Source organism: Telmatherina bonti, assembly GCF_933228915.1.
Source record: "Telmatherina bonti genome assembly, chromosome: 7".
Classification (NCBI taxonomy): domain Eukaryota; kingdom Metazoa; phylum Chordata; class Actinopteri; order Atheriniformes; family Telmatherinidae; genus Telmatherina; species Telmatherina bonti.
Genome location: NC_136625.1, coordinates 18685964 through 18706284, shown reverse-complemented (window position 1 = coordinate 18706284; position 20321 = coordinate 18685964). Strand labels below are relative to the sequence as shown.

The window sequence follows — 20321 nt, the reverse complement described above, 5'->3', positions numbered from 1 at the left end:
GGCTGGATGCACTCCTTCAAACGAAACAGAGTCCTCAGGTTTACACATTCCAGGAGGCTTTTGTCTCCTCTTTGAAACACTGAGTCAAATACTGATCCAGAATCTAATCCACCTACACCCTATAGGTGACTGACTGGAATTTCATCTGTGGCTTCTAACACAAGCATGGTTAGATAATGCAAACACCCATCACAGGCAACGTGCAGCAGTCTAAACACACCTTTAGCTGGGATAGAAATTCAGTTGCTCATAGAAATATGTAGCTTTTCTTCAATATTTATGTCAGAACTTGCAGTGCCCTGGTACTGAATCCCATAAGGAGCTGAGCTCATTTATAGGCTGATGATGGAATATTTTATGTGTCAGTGATAATGTTGTGTTACATAACCACATGGTATGTAACAAGCAGACCAGGTAAAATACAGCTTGTGTGAAAAGTACATGAGACAACAAAAAAAAAAAAAAGTGTTGCAATCAAAAGTCCGACACACTGTCTGCAGCAGCTGTAAACCTGCAACCGATAACATATATAACTTTAAGATATCAAATATTTTCCAACATGGAAATCTCCAGGTGCTTTGTAAACATTAAGCTAATTATGCTGAATTAAATCCACTTTTATATTTGAATACTAAAAGCAACATTTATAAGCATGTATAGAGTGAAAAAGACAACAATCACATAACCATCATAGACAACTTCACTTCTAACCCAGACTCACTAGGTGAAACATGCAGTATCAATAAAAAACAAACAAGCTTACCTCATGTTTGTTCAGACACCATATTTTAAATTGAGTTCTCATAAATAAATTGTACAACAAACATACATTTATTTAAGATACTCCATGGCATATAAACAATGACACTCATGCCCTCTAAGATCTATGAATATTGATGCATATTTATAAACTAAACACAGATTCAACGGGTGCATAAAACTGATTGCATTTGCACACATGCAAACATACTATTTACACGATGAATGTCTTGGAGTGAAAAGTTTAGAATAAATGCAATACTTTAAAAATTGTCAGTATCATCAGGAAAATAATAAGGAATAAAGCATTTGACAGCCACACAAAGAAAAAACATGCACAAAGAAAGAAATTCATATTTAAACAAGCATGTACACATTGATTTACAGCATGTTTAAGATTGAACAATAACATGCATTACTTCAGTTTCCAGCTGTGTGCATGCAGTTACTCCATTACCCAACCCATCATTTTATTTATTTGATATCCAACTGTAGAAAAAACTGGTGCAAAAGTTGGATCTGTTTCCACTTGACTGGAAAAGACACAACATGGTTAAATTGGAGAGAAAGCTCTGGCAGGATGGAAGCTGTGCAGGGTGGTTCTTGGCACACTGACTGAGGGAGGAGGAGGAAGAGGGGGAACCTTCTGCTGGGCTCATGGCAGGACGTGTAGAGAAGCATTCCTCTCATAGTTTTGGGACACCTCTTCAGCCTGCACACACGTCACAGCTGCTCAGAGTGAATAAAAGGAGACAGTCTCCAAAAGAGAGAGACAAGCACTCGACAGCTCTGGTGTTTTCCTGCTCAGGACTATTTGCATGTATAGCTTGTAAAGATGTGGAAAGTCTTTGTCCTGGTGATCCTCTGCATTTCTCTGGTGAGGAAATACTCCATGGTCATTCACAAGATGCTTGCTTGTCATACTTTTGGGGTCAAATGGATTAGAAATGTGTTGCTGTGTTTCATGTCAGGTCTCAGCCTCCTGCCCCACAAACTGCCAGTGTCCTCCTGAAGTCCCGCTATGTGCTGCAGGAGTGAGTCTCATGCTTGATAGCTGTGGATGCTGCAAGGTTTGTGCACGGCAGATCTTTGAAGACTGCAATGAGATCCAGCCATGTGACGCTGCAAAGGGACTGGAGTGCAACTTTGGAGGTGGATATGACTCAGCTAAGGGAGTCTGCCGAGGTACAGTGCACTTCTCTTCTCTCGCTAACATAAACATCACCTTTTAAACCATTTTTTTATGCCTAACCTCCCATTTTTTCTTCAACAGCCAAATCAGATGGGAGAACTTGTGAGTTCAACAGCAGGATTTACCAGAATGGAGAAACTTTCCGCCCAAACTGCAAACACCAGTGTACTTGCATGGATGGTTCGGTTGGATGCATCTCCCTGTGCCCTCGGGAGCTCTCTCTGCCCAAACCGGGCTGTACCAAGCCAAAGCAGGTCAAAGTACCGGGAAAATGCTGTGAACAACTCATCTGCACTGAGGATGCAAAAGCAGAAGTTGCAATGAAGAGGAAGCACAGTCGAAAGCACAGGAAACACAAAATATCTGAGGATGACCTCACTGACAAGAACGAGCTGGTGCCGGCATGGAGAGGGCAGTTACGTGGTGAGTAGTTGTAGACATTGACTTTTTAAATAACCACTTTTATCATCTAATTATTTTTCTTTAAACCTAAATGAAACATATTCTCTCTGTACAGCTTTCAGGAGTCATTCAAAGGACCGCATGATTTCCAGAGGAGTGAAATGTTTGCCTCAGACCTCAGCCTGGTCACCTTGCTCCAGATCCTGTGGTACTGGAGTCTCCACCAGAGTGACCAATGACAATATCCACTGTAAACTAGAGACGGAAACTCAAATTTGTGAGATCCAGCCCTGCAAACAAATCACTTCTAAGGTACAGCTGCAACCTCAGTTGTTCTGCATTGTGATCCAGCACAGTATTATATTTACTCAGACATCATGTCTCTTACAGAAAGCTCAGGAATGTAACCACATGGGAAAGCCCATCCATCCAGTTAAACTGTCCTATGCTGGCTGCAGTAGCCTGAGGAAGTACCAGCCCAGACAATGTGGGTCCTGTCCCAGTGAGAGATGCTGCCAACCTCACAGGACTCAGATGCTCTCCGTCCGCTTCCGGTGCGAAAATGGACAGACCTTCAGAAGGAAGGTGATGGTGACCGAGTCTTGCAAATGTGACTTTAACTGCTCCGCCGGCAATGAGAAGCTGTCTGGTCTCCACAGGCTTTCTAATGACATTCACAAACGGAAACTGTCAAGAAAAGTCTGATTTTAAACAAGACTATCGAGATGCAGACATCAGTTCTGTGAACATTTATGGTGTTGCTTCATAATACTGGAGCCTTACGTTTTGCTTCTTTCTGAAGCTTTTTGTTGTGAAACTTGTTTTATTCGATATATTTGATGTGCTTGTCTTGATAAAACATGTCATGCAATATAAGACGAAGCAGAAATGGCAACAGCCGTATTTATAAGATGCCACTTCTGTAATCTTTTGTCATATTAAATGCTTTTCTTGGAATTTTGTCATCCTGATTTCCTTCCTCTTTTGCTTGTGCAAATTGTTCAACTATGACAGAGGGCTGTTCACATAATGTACTGTCTGTAAGCCGGCAAACTAACTGCTAAATACCTGATCTTATGATTACATATTTTAAAATAAAACCAAGAAAACCTACTGCAGTGTGCCAGTTTACTTGACTTGAAACTGATCAAGAACAACCAAATTTCTTTCCAGATTATGGAGGGAAAGCTCAAAATTAGTCATTGCAATAATCTAGAAAACTGATCAAGGGGTCTACTGTAACACTATTTAGTCAGAAATAATTTAAGTTAAACATTTTCTCCAGTATCTGGTTGACCCACATCTGAGAGGACCTACATGTCAGTGAATACTTATGGGAATGACTGTAACGTAAACCTCAGAGTGGTTTTCCTGCTGCGAGGCAGATGGTGGGCACAAGCTGCAGAGCTTTGTTTTATGAAGAAATCATAATATAACAAAGTCAATCTAAACATTCCATAATATGCAGTATAGAGGATAATCTAGGGTTTTTAACACAGCGGTAAGCAAATGCAAATTATCAGAGGAAAATGTTTTAAATATATGAAAGAGTAAAGCTACCGTCTTTGCTAACTGTCTCTGCAGAACTGAATCCCTTTTGGCAAATAAGCTGATGTGAGTTACAACCTCAGGGTGTGGCCAGCACAGTGCTGAACTGTGATACAAGCCAAACTGCCAAAAGTCAGATGTAAGCTGCTTCTGCAACCAATCACAGGCGTTAGCAAATTCCCAAAGTGATCAACAGAATTACATAAACTGGCAAGACCCCATGAGCAAAAGAAAAGCAGGGCACTGACGCACACAGAGGCGAAATGGTTCCATCCCCACACCAAAAACACAATAGGGCTTTGTATCGGAGAACTTGAGGAGTCCCGCTTGCTTAAATGAATATGTCTTCTGCAAGAACATATAGGAGTCTTACAGAGGGCTGAACTCAGGGCAGCAGTTTATTAGCATAGATAGTCCAGGACATCACAAGCAACAGTACCAGAACAAGATCCAAACTAAATTAAATTAAATTAACTTAAATTAGAAAAGCATGAAAATATGCCAGCATTAAAGTTTAAAGTGGCTGGGAAATGTCCCAATGTTTCATGTAGCTCACTTATTACTTTTGTAAATTCAAGGCAAGAAGAGTTTCACAACTGGGAAATACAATACATGAGTCCCTAATTCATCTCAGCCCAGCTGAGCGCATAGACATAAAAATATCAGACATGTCCTTTCATCGTCACGTGAAATTCACAGACTTATGAATTGAATGGAAACAAGCATAGAACATAATTTTTATCCTATATATTGTAGCACCATAACGATTAAGCTTCATTCTACATTTGTAAACGTGGCTGGGTCCCACAGTGCAATGCTTTTTGAATGTGTGAGCCCTTTGGATTTTTCCATATTTTTGCATTGATTTATGCGACAGAAGTGAGTGGACCTTTGCTTCCTGTATCAAACATAAGATCATTTGCTGGTTGCATGCATAAGCTCATGAAAACACTTAGTTTTTTCTTTAAATAAAGCGGTTCACTCACACACTCACTCATTAAACCTAAAACTTTACTTAAATGTCACATTTGAATTTATTGCATACCCTGTTGAGCTTTAAACCCTTAAACCCTTACTGTTCTGCAACTGGAACAACAGTTACAGAACAGTTTTAAATCTGAAACCAGGTAGATGACGGAGGAAGAAGAAAAATTCCTGAAGGAAACATAACTTCTTCCCACCAAGATCACATTAATATCTAATCAATAAATAAGTTTATCAAACAGTAGAAATTATGATTAGCGTTGTCTAAATAATTACAAAAAAACCTCTCGAATATACACATATTTGACACATTAGCCTGTCCAACATAATGCTACAATAATAAGTTTTTAAAAAAAGGGGAAATATTTGTATAGTTCATAATCAATTCTAACTCAAATTTCAGAACAATCTTTATATTTGTGCAGCTAGCTCATAGTTGACTTGGTTAAAAACAAAAACAAAACAAAAGCCCCAAGAGCGTACATCCAGAATGTGCATACGTTTTAAATTGGGAATTTAAGCAAAATTACTTAAAGCCCTCAATAAAAGCCCTTATTCCAAGGAAAACAGCTCCAAATCGCAGACTAAATTCAACGTTCACGGTCCAACAGCTGGAATTTGAGAAACAAAAGGTTACCTTTTAGTTTCCCTGGATGCAAAATTAAGTCTTGCCTCCAGCCTTATTTAAAACAAATGTAAAAGTACACGAAAGACAGAAAAACTTCAAATTGAAAAGATCATTTTAGAAAATACGATGATCCAAAAGCTGATGTTTGTAGCCCGTCATCAAACATTGTTTTATAGGAGTTTTTGAGGAAATCGATGTAGTTCTGAATGCTTCGTTTGTGGCTCTCTGATTGGTCCAAACTGAGCTGTAGGTCCTTCAGACGCGCCTCAAATTGTTTCTCTGCCTGTAAAAGAACAGACATTCAGACAATGGTTATCATCTCATATTTTTGTCATTAATCATATCACTGTTTGTTTCTGGAAACAAGTTCTATGTATTGTGAGCATGCATACATTCACATGTTCTTTGTTACATGCAAAAGGCACGACACTCACAGTTAGCTTGCTCTGGTGAAGAAGCCGCAATTCGTTATCCCTTCTGCTCTTCTCAGTTTCCAGCTGCAGGATTTTGGTCTGAAGTGCTTCTTCTCTAGAAACAGCCTGGTCCTTTACCTTGCAGACCTAGTCACATGGCAAAAAGGTGAATATAATGCATCTTCATTCTTCTTGTAGTTTCAATGTATAAATGTCCTGTGAGGGTTTGAGTGTATTTGTGTGGTAAAACACAAAACACTGATCCACATGCACGATTTAAACCATTTCTCTTTTGAAAGTTTCATATTTCATAAAGGCAGAGCGTTGAAATTTTCAGTCAAACATCTGGACAATTTCTTTCAGTCTTGTTCTGCAGCTGCTCTTCATTCAAGATGATCACATTGGGAGGCATTCTGAAGGAATTGCGCTCTCCTGGATGGAAATGTGAGGGGGAACAGCTGTGGAGTGTTCAGGAGGCAGTATGTGAAGAAGAAAGCTTTGGAAATGGCTGCGTTTTCTTTACAACATGATGAGACAACCAGATGAGGCTCCTTATGGTGTAACTACCAGTACTGCATGTAACTGCTCTTATCCTCAAAAGCAAAGAGCAAAGAGAAAGCAGCTAACAGGTCTGAAAAAAGAAAAAATCTCAACGTTCTGAAATATTTGCATATTCACAGACTGTCTTACTATGTGATGATCTAGAGATTTTACTGTTGGGACTGGTAGGAAAATCACTGCAGAAAGGTCAAAGTGCACTGTGCAGACGTTTGTGTTCGGGATCTGGAGAACATACGGATACAGTTTGCTATCAGAAAGCTGTAGTTGGGCTGTCCAGTGTTGCTTAACAGTACAAGGAGAGTATTTTCACAAACATGTAACTGATCAGCATACCAACTAATAAAGAGTAAAATGCCTTCGTTTTTAGATCAAATCAGATCTCCTTCCTTGGGGTATACCTGCTGTCTGACGTCTGATAAAGCTGCTTCAAGCTGCCGATTCAGGGCCTGACACTCCGACGAGCGCTGATCCACTTGTCGGTTGCTGTAGCTTAGAGCTTCTTCCTGAGCTCTGAGCCTCTGTACAAGCTCCAGGTTCTCCTGCTGCAGTGCATCTGTCTTCCTGTACACAAATACAAAGCAACTGCATCTAACGCAGTCTGAACAACACAGAAGGAAGCAACGCTTTAAACATCTTACTTTAGCAGAGAATTCACTTTTTCTTGCAGCTGTAAATTGGCTTCATGAATGGAGTCTTTCATTTCTGCAGATGATCTCAGTAATTTTGACTGACTCTCCATCTGTAAACGTAAGGAATACAGTTCAACAGTCATGTGATCAGGGTACATGCAAATGGTGCAGAAAGGACATGCTGTCTCATGCAAAACTGAGTAAAATAATAACTGATTTCATTGCTACAAGTCATGAAAGCACAACATGGGCAGTTTTCAAGTTATGAAGCTGACATTTATGGAACAAATATGATCTTGGTGGCTAACAAGGACTCACAAAACACAGAGGATGTTGCACTGCAATCAGAGTTTTTGTTTTTTGTTTGTTTTTTCCAGGAATGACAAACATCAAACTTACAGTACAACCAGAAAAGGAAGCACATCACCAGACACATGGAGCTGTGATACCGTCTAGTGGTCAGATATGGTAAAATGACTTTTGCATTTTACATTGTCTGACTGCGACAGCTAGTGTTGCACACCTTAACCTGCAGTTGGTTAATGGTCTCTGACTTTTCTGAGCACTTCCTCTCCAAACGTAGCAGATTCTCCTGGCACTCGAGGAGATTCTGCTCTGCTGCACTCAGTAACTCAGGGTAAGCCTTCAGTTCCACCACACGCCCCTCCATCTCCTGCCTCACCTGGGCTCCAGAGGAGGGTAGCAGAAGGAGTGAGGCGTTGGGAATAGACAGAGTATTAACTAAAATATTCATCGACACCTCTCATAAAGATGTGTGTAGATGTGCAGCATGCTCTAAGCGTGCAGTGTCCCATTATTTCAGTTATATTTTGCTGTTGAGAATTAATAGCTGGTTAGGTCTGTTGAAGCACATGCAGGTTCAGGTAATGTGCAGTTGAAATTAATGAATAAATAAATAAATAAATAAATGAATAACCAAATAAATAAAAATTCTCAGAGCAATTTTTTCTGGCCATTCAGTAGCAGGACAAAAATAGCTGCAGAGTTTAAAATACTTGAGAAAGTCCAAACATTATGTCATAATTAGATTTTAATTCAAGTTTTCAAACAAAAATTGTTATATAACATTCAAACAGTTAAGTGGGGGAGTGGGGTGGGTGGAGATGTACCTTTTCAACATCAGCATTTTTTCCATCTCGTGTCTTTTCTGTCTCTCTTAAGACAGTAGCATGTTTTATTCTCAGACTCTCAATCTCAGCTTGAAGCTCTACAACCTAGAAAGGAAGGGGAAAAAAACCAGATTTGAATTAAATCAGGTTTGCTCTGCCCTAAAACCCACAACTGTAATCTACAGTATATCTTCAATCATCTCTCTAAAGAGGCAAATATTAATTAAATACTTGGTAAACAGTATGAAAAATGAATGCTTAATCATAAAGTAAGAGAGAAAAGGAACAGAAGTTGTCTAGAAATGAAGTAGTTCTAGCCCACACAGTTTGCAAGTAATGCCTTAATTTTTATGAAATATCTATCCATCTACCTATCTAGTTAATTACATTTAACATTTGTAAAGAAAATATGTATATATATTTTTAAATTTCATAACCTATTTTCTTGCAGTTTAGTATTCATGACTTAGAAAACCTGATGCTGGTACTGTTCAGCTTGTTGTTTCATCTCTTGACAGACAATCTTCTCTTCTATGAGGGCCGAATCACAATCAGCGAGCTGCTGCTCCAACCGAGCCACAGATGACTGCAATCAGGCAGGGAGAAACAAAACAAGACAAAGCAAACAAACAAACAAACAAAAAGAACAACACAATTTTATTGGAAGCACTAAAAGCAAATGAATGCTTTGTTCATCTCAAATATGATGGTTGTACATTGTTTCCCCAACAAAATATGGTAGCCAAAGGGGTGCAGTCAGTTACTAATAATGCATACCATTGCAACTGATACTGTCTCAAGCTAACCAGAGGTAGCGTTGAGACCAATTTCTTAACTTGGTCACATAGCATTGCATTTGCTGTTTGTCATAATTATCTTCATTGGAATGTCTCTCATACTTGTAAAATCTAAAACAGCTTGACAAAAGCTTCATTTCCTCTCTCCAGACTCCACACAAAATAAGCTTGTTGGATGCTCTTGAAGTTTACCTTGCCTGTGGGCTGACTAAATGAAACATCTGGAGGTGGCACTGCAGGCTGAATTAAGACAATTTAGAGTTGTCCATGTTAAATGATTTCATTCTCTGCCTTTTGAAGGCTTGCTGCTAAAAAAAAAAAAAAAAAAAAAAAAAAAAAAAGGCTGCCAAGGCTAACTGAACATTGGGAAAACACTGGTTGTGTCTAAAGAAATTATGTAGCCTCTGGTGAAAATTATATCATAAATTGGCTTTAGGTTTCCCATTGGCCGGTTCTAGTAATGGCTCATGATTGTACATTTCTTCAAATGCCAAGTGTTTTCTACACCCTTTGCAGTATTGACTCATTCATATAAGCTGTTTGGCACCTTGTACCTTGAGTGCTGCATTACTGACGGTGAGCGCTCCGTTGTCAGCGATGAGTCTATCCACTTTTTGCATCGCAGTTACATTAGTTGCAGTTAGCTCGTCTTTCTCTCTCTGCAATCTTGTTGTCAAGTCTGAAATTTGACTTTGTTGGAGATGAATAATTCATCATTAAAAACTTGTCTTGTGTGCAGAGTGATACCCTCTGTGCATTACAAGAGGGGATATAAGTAACAGAGAAACATCCAACCTCTTCAGTAAGTCTATATGAGCAACAAGCTTGTCTTTCTCATCTGTCATCTGCTCCTTCTGCCGTTTCTTGGAGTCTCTTTCTAAATGAGCTTTGACCAGCAAAGCATCCTGCGTGTCAAAGAGAGATACTGATCAGCTCCAGCTTATAAAAGTTTCTGAAAACAATAAATATAACCATTTTAAATATAACCTTTTCTTTCAGTTGTGCATAGCATTTCTCAATAGCAGCTTCAAATCTCTCAGCTCTCAGTTTCTGCGCTCGGGTTGCTTTCTTGAGAGATTCCTTGTCCCGTGCTACCTTCTCAGTGAGGGAGGTAATGGATGCTTTCAGATCATCAATTTCCATCTTCTGCTCTGTTAGAGTTCTTTCTAGGGACTGGAAAACACCATAAATGTAACTGAATCTACATTACACATTTATAGGTGATTCTTCATAGAGCTTTATGGTGATAATGGGGATTTGTACCTGAAGCTGTACAGTCAACCTATTGTTTTCAGCTTCCTTGTGGCGCAGCTGCCCTTGCAGGTGAGCACGGGTTGCCTCCACAGACTTGGTCATGTGAACTGCACTTTTCATGTTCTCCTGTGGAAACCAACAAATCCTTGCAAACACAATGTTTTCAGCAGTGTGTAACCACTGCATGTGATCACATGCAGTATATATATATATATATATATATATATATATATATATATATATATGTATATATATATGTGTGTGTGTATATATGTATGTATCTCTCTCTCTCTCTCTATCTATCTATATACACATTATATATATCTATCTATATCTATATCTATATATCTATATCTATATCTATATCTATATATATATATATATATATATATATATATATATATATATATATACACACATTACACTATTCACAAAAAGTTAGGGATATTCAGCTTTTGGGTGAAATTTCACAACACGCCTAAAATGCATTCAAACCTGTACAGGTGAACTTAATGTGATCTTTTCTAAGCTTTTAAATGCACATGTCCAACTGTTAAATGTTTCAATACATTTTGCACAAGTTGCTGTTCTCTAACAAGGAGCTTAATGGCAAAAATCACGGCAGGTGTGTGATCCTTGAATTGACCAATAAATGTCCTGGTTCAATTAGAGCTGGTGTTTAAACAGTTGTCCTCATCATGCTGTTCACATTTTGACATCATGAGACCAAGACGACACCTAACAATGGAACAACAGTCCCTTGCCATTGCGATGCTTCAAACAGAACGTTCTCAGACAGAAGTGGCCACTGAGCTTGGAGTGTCACAGAGTGTCATCAGCAGGTTGCAACAGAGATATCCAGAGACTGGAAGAGTCACAGAAAGGCCTAGAAGTGGACGTCCTTTGGCCACATCCCGTGCTGATGACCGCTACATTGTGAACACTGCCCTGAGAAACCGGATGATGAATGCCACTCAACTCCAGGCACGTTTAAGAGAGGTGAGAGGCACCCAAGTGTCACGTCAGACCATTCGAAACCGTTTACATCAGCGTGGTCTGCGTGCTAGACGACCTGCACGGGTACCTGACCACACCACCAGGCACAGGCATCATCGTCTTGCATGGGCCAGGGAGCATTTACGCTGGACGGGGAACCAGTGGGCCTCAGTGCTGTTCTCTGATGAAAGTCGATTCACACTGAGCAGAAATGATGGCCGGCAACGATGTTGGAGACGTCAGGGAGAGCGCTATGCATCAGCCACTGTTGTCACCAGGCGAGCTTTTGGTGGTGGCGGTGTTACAGTGTGGGCAGGGGTGTCCACTTGGTACAGAACTGCCCTACACTTTGTGAATGGTACAGTGACAAGCCCATACTACCTGAATAACATCATTAATCCAGTGATTGTGCCCCTACATGAACAGCACAGGCCTAATTTCATCTTCATGGACGACAATGCTCCTGCTCATCGAGGCCGCATCATCAGGGAACGGCTGTTGGAGACTGGTGTACCTCAAATGGAATGGCCTGCACTCTCTCCAGACCTGAATCCCATTGAAAACCTGTGGGATCAGCTGAGCCGTCGTGTAGAGGCTCAAAACCCTGCACCCCAGAACCTCAATGACCTGAGGGCTGCCCTTCAAGAAGAGTGGGATGCCATGCCTCAGCAGGCAATAAGTTGCCTTGTGAACAGCATGAGACGTCGTTGTCAAGCTGTAATTGATGCTCAAGGGCACATGACGAGATATTGAGACGTTCAAATTTTTTGTTGTGGTGTAACTACCATTGTTGTTACCTTTTGTGTTGAATGAATTTTTTGAGATGAGGAAATCAGTAGTGCATCCTTCTACTTAAATGTCTTACTTTTATGATATTATATCACTGTAGCATGAACATATTGCATTTTCCATAAATTTCACCTGAAAGCCAAATATCCCTAACTTTTTGTGAGTAGTGTGTGTGTATATAATACAAAAATATATAAAAACTCTATTGTGCTCACCTGCTCTTCTCTCCGCAGATTCATTAGCTCCTCTATCCTACGTTCAGTTTCAATCAAGTTTTTTTTCAAATTCTAGGGGAGGATACATGACCAGTCAGCACACATAAGAGGCTCGCAACTTCATTATTCTATTCCACAACTTTAGTTTCCTCAAATTTAACAGAGTAGGTTTCTGTGCCATGTCATTCTGTTAACTTAATCACAAAACTGAAATGACATTTTTAAGAATTTTAAGCATAGTATATAAATGTTTTAAGGCAATTACCTCATTTTCACTTTCAGCCTGTGTTATCTTTTTTAGCAAGATGTCTATCTGTTGGTTGGCATCAATTCGATAAGCCTGTAAGAGGAGGGGAAAAAATAATAAAAGCAGCATATAACAATTAACTAAAGCAGGTTTTCACATATTTCCACAAAGTGTTTAAGTTGGAATGCTTGCATACACTAAAAATAATAAAACCATGACCCTAACACCTTCTAAACTAACCTCTGTATCTTGTAGTTGTTTCAGTTTCTGTCGCACAGACTTATTTATTCGTCTAAAATCCTCCAACTTTTCCAGCAGAAGTCCTCTCTGTCTTGTAATTCGGCGCTTGCCTTTGGAAACCTGTCCTGAATCCTACAATGACAGAAAACACAGCTTAAATAAAGAAAAATGTGTTTGGGTGGTTTAAACTCAACATGAGGTATGTGAAATTGCATCACACATACAGCAAATTCTTCTTCCAGTGTATCTTTAAAAGACACAAGTTGTATTGCAGCAGAGTTTGCAGCTCCTTCTGCATCAATCAGTAGCTTCAGAAGAGGGCTTTTCCCTTCTGGAAAGTTTCCATGGCTAAATGACAGAGAGCAAAGTAAGAAAACACCTCAAGTTAGTAAACTTGTAACTGTTGGTTCATATATTCCAAAGATTAGACTACATGCTGAAATATCTATGCATTATATGGTCTTACCAACTGATCTGAGGTTCAGGTCTTGTTTGCTGACTGTTGTTTGCCATGTTGCTTCTTCCAAGCTCACCATTGCTGTCTAGATCCCCTCGACTCATAGTGAAATCCTCCCTGGTGGAAGTGAAACCAACGGGGGGACTTTGGAGCTCACTCTCTGGAGACATATCTCGTACTACCAACAACAACAACAAAACAGTCAGTATAAATAGCCAACACAGGCAAGGAGAAAAGACCAAGAGTCCACAGTGAGATAATTAACAATTAACAGATAAGGAACAAATGCATGTCATACTGCATATAATGTTTTCAATATTATTAACTGAGCCAGTTGTCACCTCAGCTAACAAGCTTACTCCATAGCAACCCAACAGGCAAGGTTAGGTGGCTGCTAAGCTTTTGGTTAGTCATAGCATGTCAAATATTTTGACAATTTAACGAACAGATCGAATCACGAAACGATACATAATTATCAAATGGCCCTGAAACAATCAACCTAGCAAAAATCACGCCGCTTGAAATATAAATATCACTCACGCTTCAGTTTTCAGTCAATTGTTAAAACGGCTGCGCTACTCTAAACGGTGGGGGTGGGTGGGTGGGGGGGGTGGGGGGGGGGGGGGGGGGGCGTGTTGATGCTGGAGACTGATTGGTTAGTACTGAAGCAACGTCATACCATGTTTTCATTTGCCATCTGCTGATTTGTTCATTAAAGATAAAAAGGCGGGAGTAATTTTGACTAGACCATCAAACAGCCAATGAAGTGTAGACAGAAGAAAGACTGGCTGAAACCATAGAAACAGTAAGGAAGTTTACTGCTACTGCTACACCCATAGCTTGTCTAAGCTACACCATATTCTGCAGACTGTGTTCAGATTATAGCAATGTAAAAAGCTAAATTTCTCTCTTTTGTGTGATATAACTCAAATTTAAAATACATTACATTAAAAAAAAAGAGATTTATTTATATTACTCGCATGAGTTTGCATTGCTAGGCTTCTTTAGTTAGCTGAACAGCTAATCGTCGGCTTCTACTGTATGGAAATGTTCAAAACCAAAGTACTCTTTGTTGGTCCCAATGAGGTGCGTAAATATTGTAGTGTATGTCATTCCAGCTTCCAGATGTAGACACGACACCTACCTAATATGTGCTTTATCTTTACGTCAAAGTTTCTTTAATTCTGCAAATGATCAAGCCTCCTTTAGGGTGTTATTGCGTCAATTTTAAAATCCAGGGTTTGTATAAAAATGTAAGGTCTCAACAAAAATTGTAGGGGCTTGAGGGAATAGGTAATGGGTATTAAACTGTTTTTATTAACTTTTAGCAACATATAATTCTTACTGTTGTGATATAAATGTCATTATATTTATTGGTAATCTAAATGTGTACCATACCAAATTAGTAATACTAAGCATTGTTAGCCAGTCTCTAAAAGGACACCTAACTGTAAGATGAGTCATTTTTAAAGCCCTGCTTTGATATTTTGCTAGTAAAACCTGTATTGATCACAAGAAAAAAAAAAAGTTGTATACTCAAAATAATGTAGAGCTTTTCGATCCATCATGTGACCAAATATTAGAATGATTGTTGTTATACTGATAAAATGGTGGCTACATAAACTTTAGGAATGTGTATATAACATAATTTTAGTAGCCAAAATTAAAAAAAAAAAAAAAAAGTAGCCAGACACCTTTAGTGTCCTGTTTGGACAAATCAATATAAGCCTCAGGTGAAAATGACTGTTAAAAATTAAATGTAATAAACATTATCTTTTTTTTAAATTTTTTTTTACACAGTTTACTTTATATTTATTTTTATTGGTGAACTAATGACTAAAGAAAATGTCATTTAGTGTTTTGGGTTTTCGGGGTAATTTCAAGGTAATTGTGTTAATACTTTAAAAGTTCATTTTAAAAACACAAATATATTTTTATCATGAGTTCATCTTTCCTATATCTCTCAAGTTAAGATAGCTAAGTAAACTGAAATAATCCTTTCAGAATCACTGTGAAGCTAGTACAACTAATAATGTAGGAAAATGTGCTAATTATTATATAAATGTTGTTCTTGAAAACAAACCGTGTCCCTGTCTTTCAGAGTGGAAAAACTGTTCTTGCAAATTTTCTCTCCGACACAACTGAAAAAGTGGGTGACGAGTACAGACCTACCCAAGGAGTCAGGTGCAAACCCTTTGTAATGTAACAACATGCTTAGATGAATATTTTATTGTGACAACTGTCATATAAATCATTCAAACAATAGTTAGTAGTGGTTTTATTTCATATTAGTCAAACAAAATATACTCTCTTCAGGGTTCTGGAATTTGAATCGCAGCCTGAGGGCAGTGCTGACAAGACATGCGAAGTTGAACTCTGGGACTGTTCAGGTGATTTTAAGTAAGTGAAAAAAATATTACCCCATTTTGATATAATATTCCTTCAGTTTTATAAGACATTTTTTGTTTTAATTCCTTCCTCCTGTTTTGCAGTATGATGGGGTATTATGAAATTTTTTTCCCTAACAGATATGAATCATGCTGGCCTGCACTCATGAAAGACTGCAGCGGTGTGGTGATCATTTTTAATCCTGATGTTCCAAGTCATCTCAAAGAAATTGAGACATGGCATTCCATGTTCATCTCCTCTCAAAGTTTGCAGGACAAACAGTGTCTGCTTATAGCTCACCACAAACCTGGCAGTGAAGTTGAAAATGGACGGCTCCCTTTAGGTAACATTGTTGCAGGCCTTTAAAATCTGTTATGTGACAAATACTTGTCTTATCTAACACACTTACTCTTTTTGATACAGCATCAAATCTTAACAGACTGCAGCTTATTCACTCCAATCTGGAAGAAGAACCAGAAGAAGTGAGACAGGCCTTTTACAGATACTTGGGAAATGTTGTAAACGCAATGTCGGAGAATCGAGAGCAAGAAGAGATGTCTATCATCACATAGTTCTGTAAATGTAAAATGACAGTGCATAAAATTTTTGTGCATAATATAATCCCAATTCTAATTGAACACTTTATAATACTTTTTATGAATAAAATGTGAACCATTGTGTAGTTTTCTCCTTGCATATGATTATACATTATTTTTTAATAATAAAAAAAAAGATAAGTAGAGGTTGTTGGGAATGTAACGGTCAAATATAAAAAAAGAGAAAAAATGTTAAATGTTCAAAATCATCATACCAAATTATGTCTCTTTTGCCAGAGCCCTTTCAAATGAAGGACTACTTCAGCAACTCTGTGGTCACAAGTTCATAAGGCAGCGGTTCCCAACCTGGGGACCAAGAGCTATTATTCTTTTAAATTAGGGCAATGTCCACACTGGGACAAATTGAGGTGTATTTGTTTTAAGGGTTTTTTTTATTATTTAATTTTGAATTAATCTAATTGAGTTGTTTCATTTACATAAGATTAGTGATTTGAGAGGCTCCATTCATTTTCATTATTTTTTGAGACATTATTGAGAAATGTCACAGTGATGATTCATCCTTATTTTGCAAAAAAAAAAAAAAAAGAATAAATAGGCTACTTGTTGGCAATTACTTTAATTTTTACCAAAGCAAAGGATTCAGCCAGAATGCATAATTTATACTGAGAAGCTAGCTAATAAAAAAGTACAACCCTTTTTATGGTGTCAACACATGCACAGGAAGGGGTCCACAGGGAAGGAAGGTTGGGAATTCATGTCTAAAGGCAACTTACAACAAATAAAATAACTTTCATTCAAAATAATTTGAATTATTTTGGTCAATAATTTTTTTTCCCAAAAGTCACTAAATTAATGACACTAAATATCATCAGAAAAACAAAATCAGAAGAAAAGGAGATCATCTTTTTTATTTATAAATTGCAATCAAGTTGGCTCAGTGAAGCAGGTAAAAAAGATTCTTTAGCTTTATGCTTCTATAGCGATCTTTTTTTTTAAATTCACTGGCACATTAGAGATTTGTAATAAACTGCATTAACAACACAATATAATTCCACGGAAGATTTATGAAAGGAACAAGCCTCTCATGCATCTTGGTGTGCAGATAGCAGTAAGTGAGACTTTGCACGATGTGTGCAAGCATCTAAAATGGTCTCATGAAATGGATAATTATAGTTTCTACATTTGGGTGCTTTCATGGTTTGAAAGTGAAGTATAAGGAGGTATAAAAGGCAGGGACAAAATGTGTCAATCATTTGTGAAGTAGTACGTGTGTACATGCAGTTGTTCTGTATTACATGGATCACTGAGCCATTTCTCAATCTCTGACTAACTCTGCAGCCCACATACAGAGGAAAACAAATGGTGTAAAGACACTAAACAACTAAGAACAGAGGATAAACCTTCAAGGCAAACAACAGCCACCAGTGTCATTTAGTAACAGTTTCAGTGCATGTTCACAAAAAAAAAAAAAAAGTAACTTGTATGTTTCAGAATATGAATCACTGCACCTCTAGCAATATAAATATACTTTTCCCTATCCTATTTGACAAATCTCGGCAGTGTGCACGAGGGATAAATAAGTATCTTGTACTGCTGCTGCAAACATAGACAGGATTATATATTGTGTAGAAAAATCACTAGAGGGTGCTATTTAATATGCTATAGAACTACAATGAATTAGAGGCACAACAGGAATAATGTTTGCCTGAAAGTCTTGTGCTTTCCAAAATGTTAGTTGAAACATTAGATGTCATAATGCTTTGGGAGATTATACCATTCGTTTATTTTGGGGAAACTGTGGGATCATATTCTCATCCTACTGTCCTACTATTGTTATTAAAGGCATATTAACTCAACCTGCATCATCATTTTTACAAAGGGTGAACTTTGTTTCTGTTTTATTATGTGGTGAGTTTATTGCTGTTAAATTGTGTTGACAGTCTAGCAAGTCAAATATGTAAATATTTCAAACCACCATTTCCAGAAATAGCATAATTCAACCAAAGTTTCATGGAAAGATGGTCAAAATAAAATCAATTAAGATGTTTAGGAATGCCGACTGGTATTTCTTTCAGTGTGTGCAAGCAGGGATTGGATGAGAGAATAAGAAAATAGTTAGCATGAGTTTAATTCTATGTAGAAAAATATAATAATACATAATATATGGGGGGCTGCACGGTGGCGTAGTGGTTAGCATTTTGGCCTCACAGCAAGAAGGTCGCTGGTCCGATCCTTGGCTGGTTTGGTCAGTGGCCTTTCTGTGTGGAGTTTGCATGTTCTCCCCGTGTATGCGTGGGTTCTCTCCAGGTACTCCGGCTTCCTCCCACCATCCAAAGACATGCATGATAGGTTAATTGGTCACTCTAAATTGTCCCTAGGAGTGAGTGTGAGCATGAGTGTGGTTGTTTGTCTCTCTGTGTGTGGCCCTGCGATGGACTGGCGAGCTGTCCAGGGTGTACCCTGCCTGTCGCCCAAAGCCGGCTGGGATAGGCTCCAGCTTCCCCGCGACCCTGAATTGGAATAAGCGGTTCGGAAAATGAATGAATGAATGAATAATATATGGGCAGCACTGCATAGTGGTTAGCACTGTGGCCTCATAGCACGAAGGTCGCTGGTTTGATCCTTGGCTCGTGGCGAGGCCTCAGTGTGGAGTTTGGATGTTCTCCCCGTGTATGCGTGGGTTCTCTCCAGGTACTCTGACTTCCTCCCACTATCCAAAGCATGTTAGGTTAATTGCTTACTTTAAAAATTGCCTTTAGTAATGAGTGTGAGCATGAGTGGATGTTTGTCTCTGTGTGGCCCTGTGATGGACTGGCGAGCTGTCCAGGGTTTACCCTGCCTTTTGCCCAAAAGACTGCAAGGTTAGGCTCCAGCTTTGCCGTGACCCTTCATAAGACTAAATAGTTAGGATAATGAATGAATAAATATATATTGACAAAATGCTAAAGTTGTATGTACAAAATGTGTTGTCCTTGCTTTTTTCACTGCTGATTAGGATGCAACAGTACATTTCTGCCACTAACTGGTCAGGGGTGTGGACTCAAATGTTGCTCACACTTAACCAAACAAGCAATAAAAAAAGGAAAAGAAGCTCATAACCTTTCACACTAATCAGTCTCTTTTAGAAACCAAAATAAAACCTGGATGCTTTCACTTTCAGAGTTCTGTTGTAGCAAATTCACCAGATTCAGCTTAATTTTCATTCTTTCAAGTTTTTTGAAGCAGTTGTCTTATATTTTCACTGCTTTCATTGGTTCAAGCAGTTTGAGGTGGTGCTAATTACATGCATGTGATTACTAAATCATCAGCAGGTGTGCTCACCTTTATGAAACCAGATTTGTTCAATTTTGTTATGAAGCATTCAGGTGTGTTCTAATACCATGCTAAAGAGTAAACATGGGGAGAAAGACTATTCACAAGTGGGAAAATATTGTTGATAAATCTTTCAAGGAATGGACATGTGTACAAGATGAAACCCCGGTCAGCTCATGCAATGATATGCTGTTAGCATTGTGGCCTCTGTAAGCTCCTTTTCCCCATTATATATTTATCCTTGCGCATAAAAGTGTATAGTAGCATCAGCGCCACTATCCAAGATGAAAGGTCCAAGCTCCACAAGCACATCAGGAAGATGGATCCAAGGGACTAAGTACTGAGTGAATATCTCAGGAACTGAACTTGAAGAAAAATGCAATGGAGAAACCAACATGGGAGCAAAAGCCCCTGCAGGGGATGTATGACTGACAGATCACAGAAATGGTCGATATGAACAAGTCCAAACCAGGCAGGACTCCAGGTGCAGACTGTACAAAGAAACCCCAGAAGCAACACCTCCCGGCAGGGTGCAAGATAATGGCAGGTAAAGAATATATCAAACACCATTACCAAGTAACTGGCATAGTCTACAGAAACATCTGACATAATATGGACTGGAGACGCTTAAGTCACAATGGGAAACACCTCCCATTGTGGTGAAGAATGAGAGGACAAGCATCCTGTGGGACTTCTGGATTCACACAGTCAAAGTGGTGATGGCCAACCAACCGATCATGGAAAAGCAGCAGAGGAAGGCCGTGGTAATCAATATCCAACTCCAATTCTGCAAAATTCAGAAAAAAGAAACTGGAGAAACTCC

The 20321-nt window shown here is 38.7% G+C and overlaps 3 protein-coding genes across 3 annotated transcripts; 2 read left to right on the top strand and 1 right to left on the bottom strand.

Annotated features, from left to right (window-relative positions):
* The first annotated feature begins 1503 nt into the window (after positions 1-1503).
* LOC306758086 (CCN family member 1-like) lies at positions 1504-3452 on the top strand. The gene is made up of 5 exons (XM_079243302.1): positions 1504-1636; positions 1731-1944; positions 2033-2374; positions 2469-2665; positions 2744-3452. Exons 1-5 carry the CDS (start codon positions 1595-1597, stop codon positions 3056-3058), a joined length of 1110 nt encoding a protein of 369 aa, XP_079099428.1. The 5' UTR covers positions 1504-1594; the 3' UTR covers positions 3059-3452.
* Positions 3453-4706: 1254 nt separating this feature from the next.
* LOC306757878 (protein BCAP-like) lies at positions 4707-13414 on the bottom strand. The gene is made up of 15 exons (XM_079243051.1): positions 13251-13414; positions 13009-13132; positions 12785-12916; positions 12563-12637; positions 12298-12369; positions 10307-10423; positions 10031-10216; positions 9839-9948; positions 9598-9733; positions 8722-8832; positions 8247-8351; positions 7126-7226; positions 6886-7048; positions 5948-6073; positions 4707-5796 (listed from the first exon to the last, which is right to left on the bottom strand). Exons 1-15 carry the CDS (start codon positions 13409-13411, stop codon positions 5623-5625), a joined length of 1893 nt encoding a protein of 630 aa, XP_079099177.1. The 5' UTR covers positions 13412-13414; the 3' UTR covers positions 4707-5622.
* Positions 13415-14112: 698 nt separating this feature from the next.
* On the top strand, positions 14113-16201 carry ift22 (intraflagellar transport 22 homolog (Chlamydomonas); the record flags this gene model as incomplete). Its single annotated transcript, XM_079243600.1, has 5 exons — positions 14113-14327; positions 15343-15425; positions 15558-15641; positions 15770-15972; positions 16053-16201. The coding sequence occupies exons 1-5, from the start codon at positions 14283-14285 to the stop codon at positions 16199-16201; spliced, it is 564 nt and encodes a 187-aa protein (XP_079099726.1). The 5' UTR covers positions 14113-14282.
* Between the last annotated feature and the right edge of the window lie 4120 nt (positions 16202-20321).

Coding starts and splice junctions, on each gene's coding strand:
- LOC306758086 (XM_079243302.1), top strand. CDS start 1,595: ATGTGGAAAGTCTTTGTCCTGGTGATCCTCTGCATTTCTCTG. Junction 1,637..1,730: donor TGATCCTCTGCATTTCTCTG/GTGAGGAAATAC, acceptor GTTTCATGTCAG/GTCTCAGCCTCCTGCCCCAC. Junction 2,666..2,743: donor GCAAACAAATCACTTCTAAG/GTACAGCTGCAA, acceptor TGTCTCTTACAG/AAAGCTCAGGAATGTAACCA.
- LOC306757878 (XM_079243051.1), bottom strand. CDS start 13,411: ATGTCTCCAGAGAGTGAGCTCCAAAGTCCCCCCGTTGGTTTCACTTCC. Junction 12,917..13,008: donor CACTGGAAGAAGAATTTGCT/GTATGTGTGATG, acceptor CTGTCATTGTAG/GATTCAGGACAGGTTTCCAA. Junction 12,638..12,784: donor AACAACTACAAGATACAGAG/GTTAGTTTAGAA, acceptor CTCCTCTTACAG/GCTTATCGAATTGATGCCAA.